Source organism: Lepidochelys kempii, chromosome 22, assembly GCF_965140265.1.
Source record: "Lepidochelys kempii isolate rLepKem1 chromosome 22, rLepKem1.hap2, whole genome shotgun sequence".
NCBI classification, from domain to species: domain Eukaryota; kingdom Metazoa; phylum Chordata; order Testudines; family Cheloniidae; genus Lepidochelys; species Lepidochelys kempii.
In genome coordinates, this window is record NC_133277.1 from 10,611,094 (window position 1) to 10,632,978 (window position 21,885).

The 21,885-nt window shown below is 49.0% G+C and overlaps 1 protein-coding gene and 1 long non-coding RNA gene across 11 annotated transcripts in view; both read left to right on the forward strand.

Annotated features, from left to right (window-relative positions):
• Window positions 1-1,754: 1,754 nt before the first annotated feature.
• Window positions 1,755-3,736, forward strand: LOC140901667 (uncharacterized). The gene is made up of 3 exons (XR_012155924.1): window positions 1,755-1,838; window positions 3,047-3,224; window positions 3,520-3,736. It is a non-coding gene; the product is annotated as an uncharacterized lncRNA (long non-coding RNA).
• A 102-nt stretch (window positions 3,737-3,838) lies between these two features.
• Window positions 3,839-21,885, forward strand: part of LOC140901666 (uncharacterized) — a 51,334-nt gene continuing 33,287 nt past the window's right edge. For all 10 annotated transcript variants that reach the window (XR_012155922.1, XR_012155923.1, XM_073320904.1 and 7 more), the window contains exons 1-21: window positions 3,839-4,302; window positions 4,552-4,725; window positions 5,537-5,692; window positions 6,470-6,590; window positions 7,021-7,238; window positions 7,985-8,236; window positions 8,608-8,799; window positions 9,969-10,193; window positions 10,852-11,001; window positions 11,176-11,279; window positions 11,884-12,101; window positions 14,090-14,310; window positions 14,609-14,755; window positions 15,578-15,742; window positions 16,182-16,333; window positions 16,637-16,805; window positions 17,656-17,764; window positions 18,920-19,065; window positions 19,987-20,112; window positions 21,049-21,228; window positions 21,435-21,659. Coding sequence is in view for 8 of the 10 variants with exons in the window: in XM_073320904.1 (XP_073177005.1) it covers window positions 4,167-4,302; window positions 4,552-4,725; window positions 5,537-5,692; window positions 6,470-6,590; window positions 7,021-7,238; window positions 7,985-8,236; window positions 8,608-8,799; window positions 9,969-10,193; window positions 10,852-11,001; window positions 11,176-11,279; window positions 11,884-12,101; window positions 14,090-14,310; window positions 14,609-14,755; window positions 15,578-15,742; window positions 16,182-16,333; window positions 16,637-16,805; window positions 17,656-17,764; window positions 18,920-19,065; window positions 19,987-20,112; window positions 21,049-21,228; window positions 21,435-21,659 (3,586 nt within the window). In the remaining 2 variants the exon portion in view is untranslated. The remainder of the gene's footprint in view (window positions 4,303-4,551; window positions 4,726-5,536; window positions 5,693-6,469; window positions 6,591-7,020; window positions 7,239-7,984; window positions 8,237-8,607; window positions 8,800-9,968; window positions 10,194-10,851; window positions 11,002-11,175; window positions 11,280-11,883; window positions 12,102-14,089; window positions 14,311-14,608; window positions 14,756-15,577; window positions 15,743-16,181; window positions 16,334-16,636; window positions 16,806-17,655; window positions 17,765-18,919; window positions 19,066-19,986; window positions 20,113-21,048; window positions 21,229-21,434; window positions 21,660-21,885) is intronic.

Below are 21,885 nucleotides of genomic sequence, written 5' to 3' on the forward strand. Positions count from 1 at the left end.
AACATCACCCTGAATGGCATAAGAACAGTGTGTGCTAGTGAGTTTCAAAATGCTCCAACTTCAGGAGTGGTTTGGGTGGCTCAGGGGACTGATAATGGGTTAGGAAGCTCTTTGCCATTAGATCACTTGTTGAAATTTGAAACAGAGCCACACTCAGCTGCATGGAGAACTGAGCTGAGTTCTGGGGAAGCCGCCCTCTTAAAAATGACCAACCTAGAAAAGACCCACTGGTCCATTTACTCTGATGTCCTGTCTCTGATAGTGACCAATGCCAAATACTTTAGAGGGAGGACTTACCCTTTTGCCCCATGATGGACCTTTATGTACAACGCTACTATATGGAAGGGGGAACTTCGTCATTAACTTATAATCCATTTACACAGCAGCATATATGTGCCTGGTGCTTTACGTGCCTAGAAAAGGACAAAGGGAATTTACAATTTAGTTAGTCTGCTGATCATCAGACCTCATCTGCTGACTGACTTATGGCCTGAGTCATGAAGGCTGATATCCCTTAAACCCTTTGAACCTCACCTTGATGCAGTTGCTTTTCTTATTTGTATAAATATTCCACCCTTTCTTTTAAATACCCTCCTGTTACTGTTTGCTAATACTGATTCCAATGCACTGCTCTTTCAGGTCATTACTGTGCATTAGCAGGACAGTCACGTGTCACAGGACCTTGTTCAGCTGGATATTACTGCAGTGCAGGGATTGCCACCCCAACACCTACCAGCGGCCTGGTGGGGAATATATGCCCAGCAGGAAATTACTGCCCTAAGGGATCTGCTCTTCCGCAGCCGTGCCCTCTTGGTTATTATAGCAATTCTACCAAGAATACTGAGATGGAAGACTGCCTCCTCTGTGACGCAGGTACACTAATGAGAGATGGATCAAGGAGGTTCTAACCAGACTATAGCACTCATGAAGCCCTCTGAGAAACTGATCTTTAAATATTCATGGTAAATACGCCTAATGGCCTGTGATGGGATGTTAGATGGGGTGGAATCTGAGTTACCCAGGAAAGAATTTTCTGTAGTATCTGGCTGGTGAATCTTGCCCATATGCTCAGGGTTTAGCTGATCGCCATATTTGGGGTCGGGAAGGAATTTTCTTCCAGGGCAGATTGGACCCTGGAGGTTTTTTGCCTTCCTCTGTAGCATGGGGCACGGGTCACTTGCTGGAGGATTCTCTGCTCCTTGAAGTCTTTAAACCACGGTTTGAGGACTTCAATAGCTCAGACATAGGTGAGGTTTTTCGCAGGAGTCGGTGGGTGAGATTCTGTGGCCTGCGTTGTGCAGGAGGTCAGACTAGATGATTATAATGGTCCCTTCTGACCTTAATATCTATGAATCATTAGGGCTTGCAATTAGTGACTGCTCTTTCAGGGATACGTAGGTAAAAAGGATCACAGAGAGGATAAAGTCTCCCACTTCCTCACCCCAGGAGAAGGTCTTTCCAGTGTTTTGCAGTGTCAGAGGCTGACTCTCTCTTTCCCCTTCAGAATGGTTTGGGTTGGAGTGTGTTGGTGGTGCAATCCATGCTGTCTCTCTAGGCATGTTAGGTATGTTCTATGTTAAAGCTATTCTGAATGGAAATATCTCCTGTAACATGTATGTGGGTGTAGCCAGACCTCTTGCTTTTTATGTGGGATTTACTCTTCAGTTTTCACCTGCTGCTGTCCCTTGGTCTGTCATCCCAACGCCATAGACATGCTGTTATGCCTCTTCTCTCTTTCAGGATATTTCTGCAATGGAACTGGACTCATATTTCCTGCGGGTGTCTGTGAAGCTGGGTTCTATTGCACCAGAGGAGCTGTTTCTCCTAGACCTTCCATGGTAAGCTGTGTCTGGGTTATAACATTGTGAAACCCAGAATTTCTGGATGTAGAGAACCAAATGTCCATATAGTTCTTCTCTTCCTGCCATATAAGTCCCACCACCCATCGCCTGCAGGGGGCATCAGGCATCCATATTTGCAGTTCCTACATGAAACCCTCTCCCCTTGATTTGTCCTTGCCATTGACCGCTTGTTCTGTCAGCCCCACCATCAGTACCATGCCCAAAAGCTATTGTGTGAGGGGAAGAATTCTAACCCAGACAAACTTCTCTGTGGATTTCTGAGACTGTTTGCATAACTTCCTTTCCCTGACATATACGTCTAGTTTGTTAAGGCTGAAGGAATCTAGAGACACCAAACATACCCAACCTCCTCTCTGTTCTAGGTGTAAAACATGTCCATAATAGTTCAGCCCTTTCATATCCATACTGCCTCACTCCCATTTGTCCTCTTTTGATGAGTGGACAGAGATGGTTGAATAAAATTTTTTACCTTTCATCGCCAAGAATCCCAGAACATTGCAAACTATACACAACACTTATTCACCCAGTGCTGACATATATCCACCTCTGGGGTTGAATTCATGACCCTCTTACCAGCACACAGCAACACTACACAACATGAGAGGAAGTGAAAAAGAATGCCATTTCCAGCTGGCATTACAGAGGTCTGCAGAACTCGAATGTGGACAGGGCACTGGATCTATTGACATGGCTCTTACACAAAATACCTTATGAAGTTTAAAGACTGCCTGGCTCAGGATCTTGGTTTCATGCCTCAGTACCTTTCCCCCACCCCAGCAGCACAGCACCAGGCTGACTCTGAGGTCAGGCCGGACTACCTACCAGATTACCAGCACCACTTCCTGCAGCAAACCTTGGTGTTCCTTGGCAGCCGCCCAAGCACCTCCCCTGCTCATTTTGTGAGCTACGATGGGATTATAGCAGAAGGGATTGGCCAGAAGTGAATGATGAACAAAGCATTTTCCATCACGCTGGCTGTCCTCCCCATTAAGATTTGGTGTATTCCTGCTGCAAGATACATTTCTTCTGAAGTTGCAGATAGGCCCAGATCCACACAGATATTTAGTATTGTAACTTCCATTGAAATCAGTGGAAGTTAGGAGACTAAAGACATTTGAGGATCTCTGGGCCACAGTGAGATTAGTGGGAACCTCTTCTGTAACAACAGCACTTTGTCTTCACAGACCACCAGCAGTGGGGGGCCGTGTCCCCCAGGGCACTACTGCACAGTGGGGAGCAGTAGAGCACAGCCATGCCCCGCAGGAAGCTACAGCCCATTCTGGGGAAAGGCGCAGTGTTTGGAGTGCCCAGAAGGCTTTTACTGTAAGGCTGGTTCCACCAATTACACAGACTGTCCCGCAGGTGAGTGCAGCTGCAGTTACACCATAGGGAATGTGGGGAACAGTGTCTTGGGGGCACTAGCAGCTCTTTGTAAGGCTCAGCACGAAGGTAAAGCGCTATCAGCTTCACTGAATGCTTCCACCTTGGCTGGAGCTCCTGTACAGTACTGAGGAGTCATACCATGGACTGGTTGACATATCCTGGGATCAGTTCTTTTGGGGAAACTGATGGAGAGGGCACCCCAGTGCCCTTGCTAACAATATGAGATATTGCAAGCATCTCTTAACTGTTAGGAAAACTGTCGTCTCCCTCCTAGGACATTACTGCCCAAGGAATACGGAGTTTGCCACACAGTATCCCTGTCCACAAGGAACCTACAGCCAGGACTTAAACACGAGGGATGCCTCCAAGTGCCAGCTGTGTCCCCCTGGAAAAGTCTGCTCCAAATCAGGCTTGACGAGTCCTGACGGACCATGCATGCCTGGATGGTTTTGTCCACCCGAATCAGCATCAGGCGAGCCAATATCTTTCGTAATCCACACTCCGGCACTGAAGGAAGCAGTGGAACTCAATTATTATTATTATTAGACGTGGTGATATTACAAAAGCGTCAAGAAGTCCCAGCTGAAGAAAAGGGCCCATGAGGTGTCTTTTTGCAGTGCTGGTAAAAGACAGAGTGGAGAGAGGAAAAGACGCTGCTTCATGCAGTCACGTGAAATGAAACGAGACCCCTTGTTTGGGGTGGGGATGTGTGTTTGCAATGGGTCTGTGATCTTGGCAGGAGTAGATCACTTCCCTGGGGAGAGGCTGGGTGTGTGTTTGCATTGTGGGAGGATGTGCATAGGGAGGAATTTCCACCCACCTGGTGCATTTCACATACTGTGGTGATGAAGGTCATGTGCTGTAAGTACCTAGAGAGCAGAAGAGGTTGGGACATGGGAGTGAGGCTCTGTCTGTTGCTGTATGTTCCTTTGCCTCTCTCAAGTTCCGTCCGTTCCATTAGCAGGGTCAGAAGCTTCACCTCCCGGGTCCTTCAGACTGTGCCAAGCAGGAACGTTTTGTCCTGGTGGCTCATCCCTTCCTATTCCCTGTACCCCAGGTAGGAGAGAATATATTATTTTTTGCCAAAGAGACAAAAATGTTGATACAAACCCTTCCCCCACCCTGCAAACTCCTCTGACTCTCCCAGTTTGGTGCTGTCACCACTAGACTGCTGCTGTCTCCTATTGGCTGTTGCTATGTATGTATGCTATGACATTATTGCAGCTCAAGTGCTTTGGGAATCTAGTGGGACAAGCACAGAGACAAGGAGCCTGTAAGAGAGTCTCCCTTCTGTTCCCTTTTCTAGGCTCGTACTGTGCATCTGCAGAGCTGGCTGCACCATCTGGTCCCTGTGACGCTGGCTTTTACTGCACTGGGGGGTCCACGCTTCCCAACCCAACAGACGGGGCAGTGGGAAATATTTGTCCTCCAGGCTATGTGTGTCCCCAAGGAAGTTCTTCTCCATCTCCATGTCCCCCAGGTAGATCAGACAGTGGCTGCTGGGTGCCCTTCTTTCCTTTGCCTGATGCCTTGTGGGACACCTGAGTTCCTGACATTGTTTTAAAGCTTCTTGCTGTGTGGCACTGAAGCATGCCGCAGCAGTGCCTAAGGGGCGGCCTCTGTCAGCATGGGATCTTAGCTTTTACTCTGAGGCTGTTAAATGAGGAGCATCCAGCCCTAAATGTGCACCCAATAACAGCTGTGCTCCAGGAGGTGGAGAGATGGCTTTGCTAAGCCATTCTGGGGAAATGTGGCAAAGCAACAGGGAGCTGAAAACATTTAAAATCCTCCGTTTCAGTTCCTTTCCCTACAAACAATGGGAACTGGTCTTTCACACCTTCCTTAGCAAAGCATAAGGATTATGGCAAGAGGAAGGCGAGAGAGAGACACTTTTTGGATTGCTTAGTTTTCTGGTATTGGCATGTAGGTATTGTAAACCAGAGCTGCCAGTCCTTAGGTAGCACCAGAATGGATATGAACTACCCAGCAACTAGCGCTCAAATGCCACCTCCGATACCATCCCATCATAGGGAAGACTGGGACTGCACTACCTGTTCGGTCCACCACAGCCAATGCTCATACACTATTCCCTTCGGCATCTCCTGGCCAGAGAGGCTGGAACTAGACTTGCTGAGAACTCTCCCTCCAGCCTTTCAGCACTCCTTCCCCTCCCTCCCCCCCAACTCCCAAATCCCCCCCTCCACCCCCCTACCCCCCCCCCCCCCCGGGATATCCAGGCACATTCAGGATGCTGGGAGAATGTTAGTGTGTATTTTTCTTTTCTTTTCAAGGCTCTTTTTTGGCCTATCATGGTGGCCAATCAGCACAAGATTGCCAGCCCTGTTTAGCAGGGTGGTTCTGTTCCCACCGAGGTCAAAGTACACCAGAGGGGCTGTGTAAGGAAGGCTGGTTTTGCCCAGAGGGGTCTGTATCAGGCCTTAATCCAGGTAGGAAAGTTCTTGGATGACTCTTCTCACAGGGAAATGAGTGAAAGTATCAATAACGGAAATGTTCCAAAATTGCTAGTTACTGTGAGGTATGTCCCTTTAAGTACTGTACCCAGTTTAGCCAAACGGGGGAGCTGTGAGCAGTTCTGATAAAGCCACCTAAGCACTATCACCTGTCTCTCAGTTGCTGAGCTGAGCTGGGAGTGAATCTGTATGGTTGTCCAGTTTGTTCATTGTTATTTCTATTGTGGTAGCCCTTTGCAGCCCCAGTTGCGGACCAGGACCCCTTTGTGCTACGTGCTGGACAAACACAGAACAAAGACAAAGTCCTGACCCCTCAAAGAGCTTACCCTACCTGTGGCTATAATTATGCAAAGATTATCCCTTTGTGTCCATGGACTGGAACAAATGAAAGAGGAAATCCCTGAAGAACCTATCTAAGTTTTTCATAAGGCCCATTGTGGGTCAGGACTCGGCTTCGGGAGCTTTAGGGTATACTCTATCCCCAGTGAAGTCAGAGGAAGAATTTCAATGGCCGTTGAAGCTGTTCCTTAGTGAGCCCCTTGTAGGCCTCCAGCCTGGTTGGATGTGTCTGATAAAGCTGTTAACATACCCATTTTTCTTCAGTTCTTTATGAAACGTTCACAATATTAAATCTGCGAGTTCTTTCCCTTTGACACTGTCCCTTACTACGGCTGGCCATTACAGCCCTATGCAGCAGCACACAGGAGTTATGCACAGTCTCAGCATTAATCCAATCCATTCTCTTATTCCTAGATTATATATGTCCTGTTGGTCACTATTGCCCCACAGGCAGTCCAGAGCCCAAAACCTGTCCTTCTGGGAAATACCAGGACCAGACTGGTCAAAGCCGGTGCAAGACATGCCCAGCAGGAAAGTAAGTGGAATGCATTTAGCCTGCTCCAGTATCCTGGTTCTTCTACTGGGAATTAACATATGAATTCCCCTCTTGATGATTTGCCTTGGGCTGGTCTGTTATATCCTTTGATATACATGGCTGGTCTCCTTGATCGTGTCCTTGTATCTCCTTCCTTCTCATTATATCAATTTCTGTATTATAAGCCCTTCATCACAGAGTTGTCATCCTGTAGACTTGTCTCCAGGGAGGTGCAAAATGGTCCCAAAGATAACAGCTTCCCACAGAAAGGCTTCATCTGAGTCCTCATTTGTTTCCTGAAGGGCATTCCACATTGCCTTGTCTTGCAGTCACAGGCTACGGCTGTTGCATGGAGAATGACCCTTCTTTATCCTGGCAGAATTGTGGGCTGTGACAGGTTAATTCCATTTAATTGGCCTTTTATTGGTAGGTTCTGTGACCCAGAAGTCCAAATCCAAGATCACAAGGAGACCTTTTCACATGGAGCGATCAAGCCAGCAGATTGCCCGGCTGGGTACTACTGCCTCTCAGGAACTAAAGCTGCCAAGCAGTACCCATGCCCTGAGGGCACCTTCAGTAACCAGACTGGGCTGAGCAGTTCCAAGGACTGCAGGGCTTGCCCTGGGGGGAAATTCTGTGCAGATGCAGGTAAGGAGCAGACAGGTGGAGATTATCTTCCCTGTTCAGGCTGGGAAAATCCTGCATTTTTTCTTGGAGGGTCCAACTGAACTTGGAATGAAGACAGTAGGTCTTGATTTCATGCATGAGAGAGAAACCCCAACAGGGAATATGGCCTTAGAAACTAACCCCTGATTAGCTTGTTTGAACTGGGATACCTGTTTGCCCATTGAATATACTTATCCTTCTTTAGTCCCTCTCCTGCACTGTTGTGTGGTGATACTATGTCCTGGTAAACAGCTGTTGTGCTTCACCCCAGAAGTGGCCACATTTCAGCAGTGGGTGAAGCCATACCTGCACAGTCTTTTGCGGGATTTTTGGAGATGAAAAGTGGTCTAGATATAGAAGATTCCAATGTCATTCTAAACCTTCATCTCCGCTAGATAAATAGAGATGGGCAAAGACAAAGATGGTTTTGGTTTGGCCAGACCCAGTTGGTGAAGGATTACAAATCCTGAACCAGAGTTGGTTTGGGTCTGCGATTAATTTATCCTGTATTCTCTCTCCTTGGTCAGGTGGATGTCAGGTTCTTCATTAGCCCCATCTCTAAATGCCTCTGTGGATAAATCACAGTGTGGTGCAGGAGCAGGAGAGCACTGCATGGGGCATTAGACATTAAATTAATCTAGATGCCATGGCTTTGCCAGTTTTTGCAGCCCTAAACCTGTGAACTACATAACGCCTCTGTTTTTTGTTTTTGTCCTCCTCCTCACCAGGCCTCTTGACCCCGAGTGGTCCTTGTTTGCCCAGGTATTACTGCATTTTGAAAGCACGTGTACCTAATCCTGTTAACGATGAAACTGGAGACTTGTGCCCAGCAGGACACTTCTGCCCACTGGGTAGCAGCAGCCCAGTGCCTTGTCCCACTGGCACCTTTCTACCCCAGTCTGGGATGGCATCCCACAATGCTTGTCTGCCCTGCCCTGGGGGGAAGTTCTGCCAAGGAGAAGGGTTGGCCAGCGTTTCAGGTGAGTAGTATACATCATGGATCTGTATGTGTATGTATAAGATTCATGCCGTTGTTTTTATTCCACAGCATCACCAATCGGTAGCTAACCTAGGGTTGGATCTGGCCCATTACGATTTGTAGGACACCAGCATGCTGGGAAGGGTCATGTTCTGAATCCTGTTCCAGCTTGGATTGAATTGGAACTAAAGTTGGAAGATCCCCAGCCAGACTAAAAGCTGGAAGAGACAGAAATCTCACAAATCCTTGTGAATTTAAGAGCTGGATTTCGAGACCAAAACCCTCTAGACAAGACCAGCTAAGCCACCAACGCACTGACAGTTCTGAGATTCACGTTTCTTAGTCTTTTTCCTGAAATTCTCTGCTTTGCAGGAACCTGTTATGCTGGGTATTACTGTGATATGGAATCCACACGGCCAGACCAGAAACACTGTCCACCTGGATCCTACTGCCCCAAGGGCACTGAGTCCCCAATCCCATGTGGTGCTGGAAGCCTCAACCCACACAGTGGGAAATGGCACTTAACAGACTGTCAGCCCTGCCCAGCTGGATATTTCTGCAGTGGTATGAGTCTTCATCAGTGTTGTTTGATGTTTGGGGAGGAGAAGGTGGAGTAGCAGACAAGTGGGAGTAGATGCTCTTCCCAGCCTGCAGAATTGTCTTGACAGACATTCCAGGATCTAACCTGTTATAACTGCAGATAATCACATTAGATCAATAGCCCAATTCCTTTGGCCAGTGCGGGGTGGTTTCCTATAGGATATTTGTCCGGCCTAGTTTTACATGTCTCAAGTGATGTGTCTTCCAACACTTCCCTTGGGTGCCTCTTCCAGGCTCAGACATTTCACCATTCAGAAGGGTTTCTTGGTATGACAATGGTTTCCTTGGTTCAGCTTCATCCAGTTTCTCTTTACTACCACTTTGGGCTGGTCACACTTCCTCTGCCCCCTTGGGGTTTAAACCCTTAAAAAGCGGCTGACACTTGTTACCACGTTGCTCACATACTCAGTGCCAGAGTCATGAATGAAATATCTGGTGTGGCTCAGGAGAGTGAGGTAGCATAGGACTTTCTCAATATCATAAATAAAGATCCAACAGAAAGACAAATCTCAGTATGATCTCAGTGCCAGAGATGTCTCCCTCATAATCCAGGGACAAGAAATAGCCTGGCAGGCAGGTATTTGACACTGGTTAGCAGCCATGAGCTACTGTAAGTGAAGGATCATATTACTGCTCTGAGATAGCTACTACTGTTTGTGTGGTCTGCGCCTTCTGTCTGTCTACCCAGGCATTTATTTGTCCCCTATCACTGTAATATCTGAGCACCTCACACGCATTAACTCACTTGCCCTCTTGCACCTGGCCTCAAGATAGAGAAGGATTACTGTCCTCATTTTACAGATAGGGAACCAGGGGTGAAGTGGCTTGCCCAAGTTCACACAAGAAATTTGTGGGAGAGAAGGAAATGAAACTCAGACTTCCTTGATCCCAACTCAAAGCTGTAACCAGAACCCCATGCTTCCCCAGGACAGCTACAGCATAGCAAAGCTCTGCTTTGATTGGTGCAGTAACTGGCTTGCCTGGGTGATGCAGTAATAAGCGTCTGACTTTCTGAGGCTGGATTTTCACTGTGGAGAACATTTGTTGCCTGATTTGAACTGGGCATGTGTTGAGGTCAGGCACCAGAGCGATAGGATGGGAACCAAAAGGCTCTTCTTCCTCCATAACTGCAGGGCTAGGAAAAACTGCTGCAGAGGGACTGTGCTCTGCTGGTTACTACTGCCCACCAGGCCAGACCTCAGCCACTCCTCTCTCCTATCGCTGCCCCCGGGGCTTCTCCTGCCCTGCAGGATCTTCCATTCCCATGGCCTGTGAGAAGGGGACCCACCAGGCACAGGAAGGGAAAGAATCATGTGACATCTGCCCAGCAGGATTCTTCTGTGAACCATCCAGCAAAAGTGAGGGGGTTCTGGGGAGGGCTGTGTTTTTTTAAGTCTGTTGCTGAGGGAAGGCTGAGAACAGTGTCTTCCGGTTAAGCACAATGGGGCAAGTTCTCTGAGACACACAGGTGCAATTCCCATTGACTTCAGAGTGTCCTTATTCACTTCAGTAGGCCTCTGCCAGGTGGGCACAAATTGCATTGGTATAGAGGGGAAGGGTGGCAGGTCAGTTCCGCCACTGGGTGAAGGAGAAATACACCTGTCAGAGTGTCAAGCAGCAGGCCAGTAGGGGTGGGACAACGCTAGACATTTCTGCCATCCTCAAGCCATGAAGCTTTGCAGCCTGTCAAATATAGCAACGTAATAATGATGATGGACATTCCTGTAGCACCTTCGATTCACAGAATCCAAAGCACTCAGCAAGATTTACTTACAATGAGCATTTCACGCATTGCCCTGACTCTGCCCAGTCTTGGGAGGAAGGTGGCATCCTCTACATAATGCTCAGTGAATTTAGGACTAGAGCTGAGACATCCTGCATTTAGCTGAGCCAGCAGTGGGTCAAGAAAGGCTTAATGTTCTGGTAGGAGTTTAAGGTCAACACATAAAAACTCCCTAGTCACAAGAAAAGCAATCATGAAATCTCCAGAGCAAGTTGCCATTCTTTGTGTTCTAGGTTCTGGGATACAGACACCCAGGTTGTGCCCTGAAGGGTACTTCTGTCCACCCGGCACCAGCTTTGGTACAGAACATCCATGTCCCAGGGGTACATTTGGACCCAAGACTGGTGCCACTGGTGAATCTGACTGTGAGCCCTGCCCACCAAGTAAGTAAAGGTCTGGCACAAGTAATCTGTAGAGCATCTGAGGGAAGACTCTGGGGAAAGATGAAAGGTCAAGTTCTGCCTTCAGTTACTCCCTGCTGACTTTCTCAGCAGATACAACATAGAGGAGCTCTGGAGACCCCCCCTCACTTTGGATTTCTTTTCTGCTCATTTCAGGCATGTATTGCTCATCTACAGCACTGTCCCAGCCATCGGGGCTCTGCCACTCGGGCTATTACTGCACCTGGGGAGCCATCCACCCAGCCCCCACCAGACACAAGGTGAATGAATGCCAGGCTATGGCTTGGCTGCCCACGATGGCATCCCCAATGCAGTGATCTTGGGTTTGAACTAGGGAGTAAGGGCTTCTATCCTATTACTAATGATAACACTATAATGTTCTAGAGTAATCACTCCCCAACACTCCCGTAATGCCAATGGAAGCTGCAGTGTTTGGGATCGTTCCAGCAGAGTACTGTGATGATTCACATGCTGCGGGTGAGCTCCTTGGTATTGGGAGGCAGCTCCACTCCTGATAGATGCTGAGAAGAGTAGGCGGTGGCCTTGCTGCTGAGATGTGATGATGCCTTGGAATCAGTCCCTGCCATGTCTTTATTCCTGCACCTCTCACCTGGGTGCTGTGCTGCCTAGAAACCCACTGGCTAAGTCATGGCACAAATGTTGGCCAACATTGGACCAACCAACATGCCAGGGGCCGCTTTTAAGCCAGTCCAGTCCTGCATTGAGAGCTCCAGAGGGAGCAGACCTGCAACACTCAGCTCACATCCATGCTTTCCAGTCTTTCTGCAGCACGACCTGGGAAAGCCATGTTTCCAATGTGTTAATTTTCTCTTCCTCTCTTTTTCTCTATTTTTTGTTTCACAGGTGGAATCTGCTGGCCTACCTCTGCCTGGAAATGACATCTGCCCCCCTGGGCATTTCTGCCCCAGCGGCACAAGCCATCCTATGCCCTGCCCTCCTGGATCCTACTCCCCCTCCCTGGGCCTGGGAGCAGAGAAGCAATGCCAGCCCTGCCCAGCGGGACAGTACTGCGGCCAGGCGGGATTGTCTGATCTGTCCCAGACAGCGCCGTGTCATGCGGGGTGTGGCAATGTGGTCATTCTCCTTCTCATATTGACAAACCAAGACCTGCAGGCCTCCTTTGGAAGTAACATCAGGGAACCCAGTCACATGTCATCATTGACAAATAGGGGCACAGGACTGAGAGGACCCCGTAGATTGGTAACAGGATATAGAGCTTTTGCCTCCTAGGTCACCAGTTAGAATCCAGCCCAAATTGATGCTCATCAAATATCGTTGCCATCAGGTGGCTATTCACAGACCTATGCAAAACGCATTTGTGATAACATTCCGGTTCTGCTGGGACAGGAGTTCAAACCACAAGAGTTCAAACCACAGACTGGGTCTGAATCTCTGTTGTCCTGCACCTTGTGTGTAATCGTTTATACCAGCTGGGTGTAACTTGCAACCACACAACACCTGGTTCATTTGGTAGCCTTCTTTGCACTGGTGTAAATGACTGCACAAGATGCAGGGCCACAGAAAGTCCGGCCCAGTGACACAACTGGCCCTCTTGTTGACAATCTCCAAACAGATGTCAAGGATTAACAGAACCCCAGAGACCATACTTTTCTCACTCCTGGAGGGGTGCTAGTCCTTTCAGGTCAGTTATGAAGCCTGCACTTGGTCTGTCTGTTCTGTAGATGGTACAGAAGCCTTCAGTCTCCATGGCTGTCAATCTTATGCCTTCCACCAGCACTAAATTCAATACAGAGATGTTTAGTTTGCTACAAACTCATGATTTAGCCCAGAGATCTTTCCTTGGGCATCACAAAAGGAATGTACCATTTGTCAACACAGAACATTTTGTTTTTGTTTTCCTTTCTCCTCCTGCATTAAACTCTTCTCCCACAAGGGGGTGCAATAATCAATAAGAAGGCAACATTACAATCCAAAAAAGAAAAGGAGGACTTGTGGCACCTTAGAGACTAACCAATTTATTTGAGCATGAGCTTTCGTGAGCTCACGAAAGCTCATGCTCAAATAAATTGGTTAGTCTCTAAGGTGCCACAAGTCCTCCTTTTCTTTTTGCGAATACAGACTAACACGGCTGTTCCTCTGAAACCTGTCATTACAATCCAAGACTTTGCAGATGGAAAAATGCGCTTAGGCCATTGTCCATCCATCTCACAAACCTCCCTTACAGTGAGGGCCTGAAAATGCTTCATGTATTTAGTTTATTGAAGAGAAAGTTAAGAGGTGACGTGATCAGGTGACAAGCACCCACATGGGGGGAAGCTGGACCCCATTTGGTATCAGAGAGACGGCTTCTGGCCGGACAGCCTCTCTCGGGGAGATTGGGAAGTCAGTCCCCTTTTGGATTGAGGTCGTTATCCTTTAGGGCATGCTGCAGGGTCCATGTGGTCGCCTTAGCCCATAGGGAGATGGGAGAGGTTGTGGGGAATGAGGATTTAATTGGTCGAGCTTATTAAATGCTTGTTGTATTTATGTCACCACTGGGGCAGTGATATCCATAGGTAATTACTGTAGTCTGTTTGCTGTTATGAGATGTAGCTTAAAGAAGTTGTTAGGGGTGCCCAAGCTTGGAATTGGTGTTCTGTGGAGCAGTGTAGCAGAAATGTGACTCAGTAATACATAAACAAAGGTAGGGACCCAAATGAACATGGCCTGATGCTCAGTGGCTGCACCCTTACTCTGACTGAAGACAAGGGAAGCTGAGCAGTTTAGCCCTGTTCATTTAAATAAAAACTGGGGGCATGTTGTGGGCACTACGGTACATCTACACTGAGTGCTGGAGGTATATTTTTAGCACATTAGCTGGATCAGAGCTAGCGCAGGTATGTCTGCTCAAGCTGGAATTTATACCTCCAGCTCCAAGTGTAGCCATACCTTCAGTTGCAGTAGCAGAAACAAATAGATGCTTTACCAGTCATTTTCACTGAAAAGAAAAAGTCCCAAATGTGCCTAGCCCCCCACTCCCTTTCCTCCATCAGAGCAGTGCTTGGAGGCCCATGTTTCAGCTCTTTGAATTCTCTCTTCCCACTCACAGGTATGTTTGCCATGAAGGAAACTCTGCTCCCTGCCCTTCCGATGGGATTCGTGGTTACAAATGCCCCAGTGGCTTCTTCTGTCCCACTGGCACCAGACTGGAGATACCCTGTGAGCCAGGCACTTTCAGCCCTATGCCTGGAGCAAGCACCTGCCTCCCTTGTCCGGCTGGTATGGCCTGCAGACATGCTGCCACTGTGGAGCCAGTCAGCTGCCCCAGAGGTAAGGCAGCCAGCTGTACAGCAGAACAAGAGGGGAAGGTGCAGTGTCTGAGGGGGAGCCCACAGAAATGCACACAGCTCCCCTTTGCTGCTCACCCACCCCGTGCACCAGACCCAGCAGTGCCTTCCTTTCTTTTAAGGGTAGTAAATATTGTGAATGAGCCCAGGGCTCATGGGGTGGAATCCTGGCTGCTTTGAAGATCATGGGAGTTTTGCCATTAACTGTCAGTGGAGCCAGGTTTCCAAGGCAGGTGCTTTGTCTGATGAAGAGTGCCTAATTCACCTCTTTGTATTTACAGGTTATTATTGTCCAGCTCAGGCTGCAATGCCCCTGCCATGCCCTGAAGGTACCATGAACAATCTGAATGGGGCACTGTCCCCCGCTGCATGCAAATTGTGTCCAGTGGGGAGGTACTGCAGAGGGGATGCTAACTGGGAACCAGATGGTAAGTTGTCCTGGTAGACCCAGGGCCACCAGGCACTGGAGGTCCTTGAGGCTTACACCTGCTTCATGTGGGGAGGGCAGGGAGTGGGGATTTCTGGATGAGGCCAGGAGGTGGTGGAGATTCCTAAAAGATCAGAGGAAGGGAGTTAAAGGAACCCTCCAAACCCCTCCCTCTCTCTTACTCTCATTCACTTCCTCGCTCTGTCATTCTGTTAATCAAGTTTTTGTGTAAAGGGATTTGAATCTGTCATCTCGAGTCCTTTAGCTTCCCCCTCCCAATTCCTTTTCTTGTCCCCCTTCTCTCTCTCCTTTCTTCCTGCTCTCTCTCTCTTTTCCTACTCTTTTCTACCCATCTCTCTTTTCTGTCTAGCCCCCCCAGTGCTCTCTCCTTCTCTGCCGTCTCCTCAGCTCATCTCTGTCTCTCTCTCTAGCACAGAGCAATTAAGATGATGCCAAGATGCAAAGGTTTGAGTTATGAAGGAAGAGAGGAAAAACTGAGCTCATTCCAGAGGACATTGTCACAAGGGGAACCAGGAGATGAAAGAAAGGCCTGGGGGCGTCTTTGTGAATGTCTGCAGGGGAGGATGTAGAGACTGGGGGAGGGGAGGTCAGGCGAGAATAGAAGGGTCCAGGAAGTGAGAAGATGGAGGTGGGGACATAGAGGAGCCCCTGATGGATGCTATCTGTAGAGGAGACAGTAGAAAGCTGCTTTTGTCCTGGCCCAGCTTCCTAGTTCTGGAGCTGGGGTAGGTTCTTCCCCTGACCTCGCTGGAACTAAGTGCCATGGGCTGAACCCTGAGCAGCCTCTTTTTCCCAATGGCAGGTCTGTGTTCAGCTGGATATTACTGCTCAGGAGGAGCTGCCGATGCCATCCCACACAGGACACCCAGGCTCCCACTCAATGGGCCCTGTCCACCTGGACACTACTGTCCGGAGGGCACTCAGTTCCCAGTCGCCTGCCCAGTGGGCACCCTGAATAATGCCACAGGTGAGTGCGGCTCCCCTCATGAATTTCTCCTGGGATCCACAGAGCAGTGGGGCCTAATTTTGACTTGCACAGCATACGGTAACAAATATGTAGCTACCTGGGAACATTATGCTGGTCACAATGCTGGACACCAGGGCCGCTAAGAAAATCCAGGACAACACCAGAGATGCAACTCAGACCTGTCAGCTACAAAAGCACAGGCCCCTGTCACTTGAATTAAGGGACATTCTCCCTTAGTGGTCAGCAGTGTAGTGCCTATGACACACAGTAGGGCAGTTCTGTTTCCAGCCAGTTGGGACAGTGGTGTGCATCCTGGCCAGCTGATTGCAATACAATTATCATAGCAAATACAACACTGATGTTACTGTGATTCAGATGGGCTCTTCCTCCCCCATCTGCATTCCCCTGTAACTCTAGCTCTCCCCACCCCTCAACCCAGGTGGCTCCTCCCAGGACAGCTGTGTGCCATGCTATCCTGGATTCTTCTGTGCTAGCATCGGTCTGAGCTCACCTACAGGACCCTGTGCTGCGGGTTTCTACTGCCCAGCGAACTTCAGCTCCTTCAGCCCCACCGCATTCCTCTGCCCCAAGGTACTGTCCTCTGACTGGGGGTTGAGTCTCCATACCCATTCAGTCTTTGGCACCTCTGCCAGGATTGCCCGCTGGTGACAGCCAACAGTGCCAGTTAACATTAAGATAAAGAGTTTCCAGCTTTCATGTGAAGAGAAGCTGCAGAGGCCACAGGCCTCTGTTAAGTCAAGTTAAGTCAAAAGGAGTTAAGTCAAGAGGAGTTTTGCCACAGGCTTCAGCAGCTCCAGTAGTTGGCCCTACAAACAGACCCTGAATTTGTTTGGATCTCTGTGCATTTCTCTTCCTTCTGTTTCTGATTCCTAGGGTCACTTCTGTTCCTCTGGGTCTGTCCACCCAGCCCCATGCCCCACTGGGGAATACCAGCCAAACAGGGGTTCTGAGTCCTGCATTCCTTGCCAACCAGGCTTCTACTGCCAAGAGGCAGTTGCAGGAGACCCCCAACCCTGCCCTCCACACACCTACTGTCCTGAAGGTATGTATGGGATAGTCCTTCACACACACAGCAGTACACACTAGCTCATACTGCTCTCCTGGCCTGGCTGTATAGCAAGTGCCCAGTATATGCCCTTCCCCGTCACACTGCGACTGCTACTTCCCCTTCCATTCCTTGTCCCTTCTCTGCTGGGTATATGTCTTCCCTTTGGCCCTATGTCAGTGCGTCTCACTCCAAACAAGGAGGGATTCTTCTAAAGGCTGGGGAATGGGGGAGCAGAAGTGGAGTAAACCTTGGGCCATACTTACTTTTGCCTTGTACCGGGTGGAATCATTTACATCTGTGTGATCTGGATGTAAAACATTATCCAATCACAATGCACTCCCTCCGCACTAGTGTGAATGACCAGGTGGCAGGCAGGCAAGAATCAGGCCCCTTATGCATACCTTCCTCCAACCTGGGGTGGGACGGGGAACAGGGGAGAGAAGAAGTTGTGTAAGTATGTGTGAGACGACAAGGCGAGAGCAGGTATGGGGGAACTGCCCTGGGGCGTGAACAGACAGGTAGGCACCAAGCAGAGCCCTTCTTCATTTGGTGATGCCTTGAGTTCAGGGTGCAGAGATTTGCTCTTAAGGGCTCTGCAATGCCCTCTGCACTGATCAGACCCTGATAACCTGGAGTAATTCCATGCCAGCACAGAGCATGTGAATAATTATGCCCTGTGAGTGACAGCATGCTGGTGATGTGGCTGGTTTTGTCACCCTGAGACATGGGACAATTCAAAAGAGTATAGTTACTGCAAATAATGGGCTTCCTGAATGACAGAAGTACTGTAAAGCATTTCAAGGCCCTCTCTGGCTTTATATTTACTCTCATGTTTCTGTGTTAGGTACACTGGTTCCTGCTCCGTGTCCTGATGGCACATTCACCCCTCCAGACATGACTGGCCTCAGGGAGGAGAGAGAATGTCTGTCCTGTTCACCCGGTCACTACTGCAGGTCCTTATTCTGGCTGTTGCCTCTGTAGTTTCAGTTGAAGTTGGTATTCTTCCTCCCTGCCCTAAATAGTTGGGCTGTATTGTTGTGCATGGTTGAGCAGCTACTTTGTTCCACCCCAGAGGTGGCTGTACTTCAGTAGGTAGTGAAGTGACCCCAGTATACATACTGAAACCTTTATTCCAGCCCAGATTGTACCACTGAGAGCTGTGTGGAGGGAGCCCTCCACCTTTGCCTCTACACTGTCCTGCTTTGGATACTGTCTCCAGTTTCCTGAGACTCTCTCCTTGTTCTTGTGCTACAAGAGAGGGAGACCATAAGCACCAGGTCTCCCTTCTGTAGGCCATTTGTTATTTTATAGACATTTATCATGTCGTGATAGACATTACTAGAAAATTCAGGAACACCCTTTGGCCTTTCCTCAAGCAAACTGAGGACTTAGCTGGGACAGTCTGCTGGTTTCATTCAGTCTTGGAGTATGGAAAAGTGCTTAAAGTAGTTTCTGCAGATTATTTCTGCTCCCAGAAAGCAAGTGAAAATGATTCTGCTTAGCACTTCACTGACTCTTTATATGAACGTTAGCTATTTAGTGCTCAATAGCCTCATGGTGGGGGGGGTCTATCGCGATGGGCCCCAGGCACAAATTTTGTAGGCAGAAGTGAACTTCGCAAACCATTGGCAGTTTTGGGCTGCCATGTTTGAGTTCAGGCCCATTTCTCAAGGATAGTAAACATCGTCACCCCATCGTATAGAGGGGATGGTCGACTGGGGCAGAGAGAGGTGACGGGTAACGTTTTTAAAGGCATCAGAGCAACTTAGAAGCCTGAGACCCATTTTGAAAAGTGACTGTCACTTGGGAGCCTGGGTCTCACTGAATGTCCTTGTCAATTATACCTGAAGTGACTTGTCTAAGGTCACGGAAAGGGCCTGTGTCTGAGCCAGCATTCCAGCTCAGGAGCCCACCTCCCCTCTAATTTCTGCCTTTATCAAATGGGGGCCCAGTACCGCAGTCCACCTGCGCCTTTTATGGCTATAAAGTCCTCAGTTTGCCAGCAATGGGTACGTTGCAGGCAGGGTCCAACATATGAGCTAGTGTTTGCCTTCAGCACATCTCCACCAGCTTCCCATGTAAATTCCCACTGCTCTCTTCTACACCAGGGGCGGGCGGCTGGAGGGGAAGTGTGCTGCTGGGTACTTCTGCCAGGCCGGGAGTTCTGAGTCTACTCCCCAGGGCCATGACTTTTCCTGGAGCTCCCTGACTGAATGCCGCTGGGGGCAAGTGTGTGCGGGTCTCTGCCCAGCAGGTGAGTGAGAATCACAGTGGTATGTAAAGTGTACAGTAGATATCTGGTTTTAACCAGCCAGGGACTCTGAATGAGCAAGTGTCTGATATCTCTGCATGACCTGTTCTGACCCCTGCTTTGAAGGTGCCATCAGTTTAGGATGAGTAAAGGGGATCTTTATCTGTATTGAAAGTGCTGCATTCATTAGTGCCTCCTCATCAGCTCCTTCCATTTCCCTGATTTCTGAACAAAGACATACCTGACCAAAAATCCCAGATCCAAGCAATCCTGGTGCCCAAACCCAGAGCCCATCTGAACTCTGTGTCTCAGCCCCAGTCCAGCTCCAATGCCTCTTGTCCTAATAAGTGCTGCCCTAAGGGGCTGAGCAAGCTGTCTGCATGCTGGTCCCTGTTCTGTGCTGAATTCAGAACAAGAGCCTTGAGTCCTAAGCTCTGATCTCCTACGTGATAATTCATCATGCTTTGCTCCTTGGTGTCAAAAGGGGACATTGAATTAGTGTTTTGAATGGTTAGTTTTGGCTTTATCACCCCCAAACCATCCACCCTGGGCTGGAGATCGGGTCCCAGAGTGTGGGCCCTTCTGACTCAGCTGCCAGGAGAGATAACCAGCCCTCTGGCCTTAGCTTTATGTTGGAGCGGGACTCCTGGGGCTCTGGACTCTGCCCACTGTCAGTTCTCTCCTCTGACTTGTCAGGTAATGCTAAGGTCAGGAGGTGGTTGATGGAACGTAATGATGCCAGTGTCTGCTGGTGCAAATTCACAGAGCTGGATTGTTGGCCTGGCAAGCTCTGAATGTGACTGTTGTGGCTCTTTGTGCGAACAGCTCACCCAAAGCCCTGCAGCTGCTAATGCAGTGTCAGAGGGAGATAGCCACTGAGTCACCTTGCCCATCAGAAAGAACATTTTTTTGTTTCTCCCTTAGGTTTCTACTGCAAGGAAGGCTCCGAGGTGCCCACACCATGCCCCCCCAACACCATTGGAGCTGTCCCAGGGGCGAGGCGGAGAGAGGACTGCCTGCCCTGTCCACCTGGCCACTGGTGTAAAGCAGGTTGGGACTCGGGAGACACTGGGAATAACTGATTATGTGTCACAGAGGAAAGTGTGTGTGTGAGATCAGTGAGCCAGTCAAGTGGGTACTGATGTAGGGGTCTGGAAAATGAAACACAGGAAGCTTGGACAAATCCATGGTCCATCCAGTAAGGTACCCTGTCTTCATCAGTGAGTGACCAGTGCTGGATACTGCAGAGGAAAGAATAAATACATACTTTATGCACCTTATACTTTTATTATTACTATTAATTTGTATTATTTTATGAAGCTCTGTAAATGTAAGCAGGGCTTTATAATCTAGGCAGTGGTTCTCAACCAGGGGCACACATACCCCTGGGGGTACTCAGAGGTCTTCCAGGGGGTACATCAACTCATCGAGATATTGGCCTAGTTTTACAACAGGCTACATAAAAAGCACTAGCAAAGTCAGTACAAACTAAAATTTCATAGAGACAATGACTTGTTTATACTGCTCTATATTACTATACACTGAAATGTAAGTACAATATTTATATTCCAAGGGATTTATTTTATAATAATATGGTAAAAATGAGAAAGTAAGCTATTTTTTTCAGTCATAATGTGCTGTGACACTTTTGTATTTTTATGTCTGATTTTGTAAGCAAGCAGTATATAAGTGAGGGATAACTTAGGGGTACACAAGACAAACCAGACTCCAGAAAGGGGTACAGTCATCTGGACAGGTTGAGAGTCATTGGTCTAGAGAAGGGCCCCAAACCAAATTCAATCTCCAGTTCCCCTGTGCTCTGTAGTTCTAGTCTTCCAGAGAGGGGTGCTGTCTGTGGCTGGATTCTTTCCGTGTAGGTGTTTGAATAGGATCCAATGAGAGATGCCCAGCAGGAGGCTTGGGAAGAAGGTTCTGGCTTGAGAGTGAGAGTACCTCTGCTGATGCTCCTGTTTTCTGTTTGTTCAGGGGATCCAGTGAGCTACCCATGCCCCCCTGGACACTACTGTGGCGGCGTGAATCTCACCGACCCCGTCACTCTCTTGGCACCTCAGCAATGCCCCGAGCACACTTACCGCCCAGCCCCAGGGGCACAGAGCCTGGCAGATTGCCAACCTTGCCCCCCAGGTTATCTCTGCCAAACACCAGGTGAGCTGCCAGCCAAGGGCCAAATATTGCTGCTGTTGAAGTCAGATGCAAATCTCCCATTGCAGTGGGATCAATCCCTGAGACAGGAGGGGGTGGAAATTCCAGGGTCTGCTGTATGAGCCACTCATGTTCACGGAGGCGGTAGAACCTGGGCAGCTTGCCACCCTTTCCCTTCACAGCCCTTCTTTTCATTGTCTCTTCACCAGGCCTTACCAGTTTTGAGGACTACCCCTGCCCCCCCGGATATTGGTGCCCAGGTAAAGGGGACAGGTTTTTATGCCCACCTGGTACCTTCAGGACCCAGCCTGGTGCAGCATCTTTGGAAGAGTGTGACCCCTGCTCTCCTGGCTGCTATTGCCCGGACCCAGCAGAGACGGGGCTGCCCAATGTCCAAGGAGCTCTTTGCCAACCTGGCTACGAGTGCCCACCAGGTGACATGCCCAGGCTTCTTGTTTTTTGTCCTTTTTTGCCAAGCACAACACTGAGCACAATGGCTCCTGATTGTAGCAGGCAGTGATGACCCTGTGATCGCTTCCCTGCAGTGAGCTTCATGGGTGCCGCTCACCCTGAGGTGACATTGTGGGCAGGCTGAGCATCCCAAGGCCCTTCCTGGTTATCACCCCCAGAATCCCATCCAGAGTTTTGCTGCGATTGTGA